At 33.0% G+C, this 6968-nt stretch overlaps 1 protein-coding gene across 1 annotated transcript in view; it reads left to right on the plus strand.

The window, feature by feature from the left end:
* The first annotated feature begins 5736 nt into the window (after window positions 1-5736).
* The window catches only part of LOC128249214 (sorting nexin-2-like), a 36445-nt gene continuing 35213 nt past the window's right edge, over window positions 5737-6968 (plus strand). The window contains exons 1-2 of the mRNA XM_052972244.1: window positions 5737-5769; window positions 6780-6839. Coding sequence (XP_052828204.1) covers window positions 5737-5769; window positions 6780-6839 — 93 coding nt within the window. The remainder of the gene's footprint in view (window positions 5770-6779; window positions 6840-6968) is intronic.

Raw genomic sequence — 6968 nt, forward strand, 5'->3', positions numbered from 1 at the left:
GATCTTAAATTGACATCAGGTATCTTATTCCCAGATGAATATTTACATAATCAGAAAAATTATATTTGTATTAACACTAACACATCACAGACATTAGACATTTAATAATCTTGACCACTGACATTTTTTGTTTGTGTGTGTGTGTGTGTGTTATGCCGTATGTAAACAAACAAGTTTTTTTTTTTTTTTTCAAAGTGCTGAAATGTATGGTAGAACAAGTAGAAAGATAAATTTTATTCAATGCATAGATACTGAACAGTATAGATATAAAGGATAAAATCCTTTTTCTTTTTAAAAGCAGAAAAATTTGTCGGCAGCCTGCCATGAGAATTGAACTCACATCCCTCTAATATTTGGTTTGGCTTAAATGGTAAAGCATTCTAACCCTTGGTACAGTGCATGCACACAGGATCATTATTTTTTCTTCTAAGGCAGTAGGGTTGGAGAGTGATTTGGCTGTTATTTCTAACAGGCTGTAGGACCATGTATAAGTTTTTATGTTGATCTTGAACAAGACCAATTATTTATTTTTTTCTGTGGCTAGTATTTCTAAATTAAAATATCACTTAAGTAAATTACTCAAATATGGATGCTATCCACATAAAAAAAAACAGGTTAATTTTAACATATTTTATGTAGTAACCATCAAAGATCTACTTACAAATCCCTGTGTGGTGAGGAAAAGACAACATTGATGACTATTGTTTTTTGAATTATTTCAACAAGTACAGGAACATTTCTGATTAGTTTGTATACTCTGCTACTTCCTTCAAATTTGAATGAATCTGTACTAATATTTTATTGGACAAGGAAGTAGCCTAGTTTGGTGAGAATTTGATGCAAGAACTTGTGTAAGTGACAAAGAATTTAACGTATTAAAAAAAAGGCACTCTCATCAAAGCTAGTCACTAACTTATCATAGCGATATGCTGACAGTTGTAGCTAATAAAACTCTTCTAAAATATTTACTTGTTTGAAAGTGGGTCGACCCACCACATGTTGGACAAAATAGTGATGGCAAAAACTTAATTGATAATAGTCTCAAGTTGCATGAATTGTAGAATATGTTTCAATTATTGTGCATACAATATGTATCATCTTCATTATCATTATAACATCCACTTTTCCATGTTTGCATGAGTCGGATGGAATTTGTTGAGGCAGATTTTCTTCTATAGTCAAATGCCCTTCCTGTTGCCAACCCTCACTTTGTTTTCAAGCAAAGTAATATTCCCCCATGGTCCAACATGTTTCCATGAAAAATTAGAAACGAACACTGCTTGTATGACAGTGATGCTCATTTTACAACGATCGCGCATTGCCAAGACAAGGAGAGACTAGCATGCACACACACACACACACACACACACACACACACACACACATGATGAGCATCTTACTGTTTATGTCTGCCAAATCCACACACAAGGCTTTGGTTGGCCCTGAGCAGATGTTTAGAAGACACTTGCCCAAGGTGCCACACAGTGAGACTGAACTCAAAACAATGTGATTGGGGAGCGGGCTTCTTAACCCTACAGCTATGCCTACCCCTATAGAATTGATCAAACAATTGATATGAGATATATAGTTTTATTAACAAGTCTTTTCCTATAATGACTCATCGATAACAACTGATTTGGTGTTCCTGAAGAGATAGTCGTCTGAGAGGAAGAAATCTTGCATTAAAAGTAATTACAAATCTCAGCTGCTCATTTCTTTATATTTCTTCCAGACTATTGTTTGTTGTATTGATGGAATATTTCTAACACAAGTGAATTGAGGTTATCTCTTTCCCTGTTGCCACTTCTTGAGATTCTATCTTCATATTTTCTGTCTTTCTACTTCTATTATATTGTCTTCGTTTTCCTCATGTTTGGAAAAACAAAACAAACAAGAAAACAGCTGTTTTACTGACATTGCAATTCATCTTGAATTCTGAACTGCTTGTTGTCATCAACCTCCCAAAGATCGAACTTACTACCCACTGCATTCCATGTTTGATTAATTTAAGTTTTGAGATTGTCTCTTCTGCCTTTCCTAACCAGAACTAGATATTTAATAATAATGATAATAATAATCATCATCATTTAACGTCTGTTTTTCATGCTGGCATGGTTGGACAGTTTGACTGAAAACTGGTAAGCTGCACCAGGCTCCGATCTGATTTGGCAAGGTTTCTACAGCTGGATGCCCTTCCTAATGCCAACCACTCTGAGAATGTAGTGGGTGTTTTTTTACCCACTACATTGACCTGACACCAGCATCAGCCACGACTACTATAATAATAATAATAATAATGATGATGATGATCATAATTTCTGCCACAGGGCCTGAAATTTTAGGGGTAGAGGCTAGTCAATTACATTGACCCAAGTACTTGACTGATACTTATTTTATTGACCCCCAAAAGGATGAAAGTAAAGTTGACCTCTAGAATTTGAACTCATCATGCAAATATGGATGAAATACTGCTAAGCAATTTATCTGGCATGTTAATAACTTCACCTGCTTGCTGCCTTAATGATAATTATAATAATCTTTTCTACTGTAGACACAAGACCTAACATTTTGGATCCAGGGCTGTTGGGAAGTTAGTGGTATACTGGAGGTAGATAAAGAAACATGGCATTTACTGCAAACTGCAGTCAACCAACCCTTCAATTTTGGAAAAATCTTCAGTTTTAGTATATATATATATATATATATATATATATATGTGTGTGTGTGTGTGTGTGTGTGTGTGTGTGTGTGTTATGATGATAACTGACTGAAAAAGCCACTTGAGCAGCACCTTAACAACTGGCTGCACCAGTTAAGAGAATCATCACCATCATCAACATTTAATGTCAGTTCTCCATGCTTCATGGGTTGGACAGGAACTGGCAAGGCCAGGGGCCACACCAGGTTCCATAGTCTGTTTTGGCTTGGCTTCTATGGCTGGATGCCCTTCCTAACATCAGCCACTCTACAGAGTGTACTGGGTGCTTTTTTTGCGTGGCACCATCACCAGCACTGTTTACATAGCATCAGCACCCATACAAATGCTTATTACATGGCACTTTGGTTTTAAGATCTCAATCCTATTGTGGTGGCTAATGATTATATATATATATATATATATATATATATATATTGTGGATGTGACTCTCAGGACATTGTTTTTGGATCAGCAACCAATTTTATTGTGTAGTTCGCCCATACATGAAACCATTGCAATTTTGTCCTGTCTTAACCGTCTATACTATTGAACAGAAAATGTTTATGTATAAGATGCTCATTAAACTGATAATTATAATCCTATTTTTCTGAGTATTGTTTGTGTGAATCTGCACACACAGATATTATACTTTTTAAGAAGAAATATGATGTATAATAGATCATGGCCTTTTTCTTCTTATTAAAGATTGTAATTTCAGTTAAAATTACTTTGGCTTTTTAAATTACATATGCTAACATCTATAAGTTCCCTGGGTATTCACCCATTCAGCTATTCTCTTAAGAATCAACACTGCTTTATTGTTCCAGATTATAAACGAACTATATTATGAGTGAATTGAATTATTACTAGATAGCCTAAATATTTACTGATGAACTTTGTGCTGAGATATTATCAACCAATGTGGAGTAAACGAACTATATTATGAGTGAATTGAATTATTACTAGATCGCCTAAATATTTACTGATGAACTTTGTGCTGAGATATTATCAACCAATGTGGAGTAGGTACCAATAGATTCTGATTGAACAGACCTTGATCACAAAAGAAGCCAACAAAAATTTTGCTAACCAATACAACTAAACATATGACTCTATGAAACTATCACTCAAATGTTTTCATAGCAGTAACTTAAAGTATAAAAAGTTGGAATACCACAAAATATTTTGTTTGGCACTCTCACTCTGCCAAACTTTATTCTTTTTAAGTAAATATTAAGTGACCTTTCATCAAAGTTACAAATCATTGTTACTCTTATAATTAATATTATTAATACTAGAATTGGTTGAGCACTTGATAAGCTGTTTCACATTTTGTGTCCAAATCTCAATGAGATCAACTTTGCAATCACATACTTACAAGGTCGATAAAATACTGTGTTTGAGCTAATTGATTATACCCTTCTTTTTAAAGTTTGCAACCTGTGGCAAAATTAGAGATCTTTATTTACCTGAGTCATTTTACTGTGCTTAATATCTGAAGTAAAGTACTTTGATGCTGTTTGTTGGTTCAACCATCTGATCTAAAATGCACATGTTGCACCTGTTCAACTGCTGAAATCGACAAAATTTTTATACCTTTCAACCTTTCAGTCAAGTCCGCCTTTCTTCCAGTAACATACTGTCCATATAATCTTAAATATTTCTTTAACTCGGGCACAGTAAGTCCTTCGATAGCTGAATCATCGAGCTGCTTTATATCCATGATAAGACGTAAAACAATAACAATAGCGTGGATAGTCTGCGGAAGTTTAATTGTCTACATGGAGCGCCACCTAGCCAAGGGAGATAACCTACTTATAGAAAGGCCCTACTGTCAAGTCGACAGGTGTTAGCTCTTTAATGTGCTTAGGCAGGGGTAATAACTCTTCTCCAATGCATTTTTTTCTAAGGGAGGTAATTGCATGTCTCATATTGGAACAACGATCTTCCATAACTGATATACCAGCTGATTAATATCGGTTTTGATACAAAAGTCTTGAGTTTTAGTGTAACCGGTTCTCCAGTAATTATTTAATTGACAAATACGTGTAACTTGGTCTCAGATTGACTGAAAATAAATGGCCGATTGTAAACTAATTTTTGCACAAGCATATTGTTGCTTTCAGTGAAGATACTGTTCAGTATATATAGGTAGATCAATAAGATATCTATATTATCAGTATATACTATGTTTATTGTACTGTTTCTGTACGTTTGATCTGTATATCATTACAGATAATACTGCTAAGTACAATAGTAACCACACCATTTCACTAGAAATAAACTGGATGATGACACTATATAAGGAGTTCTAAACTGACCAGTTACAGTTGTACATCTAACTGTACACACAAGAAGTTATTATATTGTTAATGCTATTTTCATATTATTCCACTGTAGATAATACTGTGATGGTTGATTAGAATATCTTATTACTTTGAAGACTTAATTATTGTTGTCAAGCCAGCTGTTGCTGAGTTTATAGATTTAATTGTGTGGAGTAGGGGCAGGTGGATGATGGATTGATTTCCTATCAAAGCAGAGTGAGTGTTAAATGTATTATTGCATTTTTGGGGCATAGATGGATTGGCAGAATTGTTAGTGAGTCAGACAAAATGCTTGTGATATTTGTTCCAGCTCTTTACATTCTGAGTTCAAATCCTTCCAAGGCCTTTTTTTTTTTATTTTAAAAAATTTTTCTGAGAGTTAGTAAAATATAACTGTAGTCAGGTACTGGTGTAAATTTGTCTAACTCATCCTCCCAGATTTCTGGCATCATGCCTATCAAATAAAAAAAAGCTTTATGGTTTGGCAGAGCCATCAATGTTTCAAAAAAAAAAAAAATTCCTTTTATTTAGTTATGGATTTTTATTTTCTGAGTCAAAAAACCTGACTGAGTTTAACTTAATTCTTCATCCTCGTAGGGTTTGTAAAACAAAGTACCAATTTATCAACTTAACTTTCTCCTCATCCAAATTTCTGACCTTGTGCTAATGTAAGAAATCATTGCTATTATTGCTCTGTGATCAGTGAGGAAAATGGTATGGAAGAAATGGTACTGCATGTCACAAGTAACAATAATTAGATTCATTCATCTATGATCCCTGTGTAAATCTTGTTATGCTTGTTAAAATATGTCCTAATAAGTATTATACTAGGAGCTGTTTGAATTGATTACATACCACTCCTATGTACTTCTGGATTTTTTCCCACTGTAGTATATCATTGTTATTATTGCTTCCTTGTCATAGATTATTTAACCCTTTAGCCTTGTAATGCTTATTTATTCATTGTTTTGAATTGTCCATGCATTATCTTGTAGCTATGAGATTTTGATGATGTAACTGTTAATTTTTTAGAATGATATTGCAGGGTTGGCATGGGAAACCACATCTGACCTATTTGAACATAAAACAGGTTGAATATTTTGGCCAAATGTGGACGGTTTCAATGCCAAATGATTAAGTAGTTGTTGTTCTTTAACCAAGTTCTGGCTTGAAGTAGATTTCTAATTGCATCCCAGCTATGGCTATATCATCATATTTTCAGCCTAGTGTATCAGTATCTATTGTGGCCTTCCACTTTTAGGATGACAGGATGTAAATTGAGGAACATTTGGTTGCTACGTCTAACAAGTTCCTATATATGTTGTTTAGAGTTGTAATCTTGTATATTTCTCTACAATTCAGTAGTTGAACATAGTTGAGGAATCATTGGTTCTAATTTTAATTAACTTAGTATTTACTTAGAGACTACTTCCAATTTACTGCTGTAATTCATACTAATTAAATAGTTATAGCCTCATTGCAGTTATATATTATGCATTTTTTATGTTTATGTTTCATGTTGTTAAAAAATATTTTTGATATATTGCTAAAAAATATATTCCACTTGGTTATCTGTAAATTAGAAATAAGTTTTGGAAACAAAAAGTTATTCTAGAAATAATTGTTGTTGTAACATTAAATTAAAGAAAAAATATGGAACTTGTTTGTTTTTTCCTTTAAATTGAATTTATCATTTTTCTTTTTTCAAATCAGTATTGACATTTTGAATTTAAGATTTTATTGATATACAACAGAGATTTTTGAAAGATTTAAATTTTGAATTCAGATTTAAAGATGAAGTCCTTCATGTTAAAGTAATTTTAGTTGTAATAAAAAAAAAAAATGACAAAATAATTTCAAAATTCCAATTATATTTACAAAATGTTTAGCGATTCATATATAATCTCCACAATAAATGTTTTTGCCAAAGTTTTTCTGATACT

The sequence above is a fragment of the Octopus bimaculoides genome, chromosome 12, assembly GCF_001194135.2.
Source record: "Octopus bimaculoides isolate UCB-OBI-ISO-001 chromosome 12, ASM119413v2, whole genome shotgun sequence".
NCBI lineage: Eukaryota > Metazoa > Mollusca > Cephalopoda > Octopoda > Octopodidae > Octopus > Octopus bimaculoides.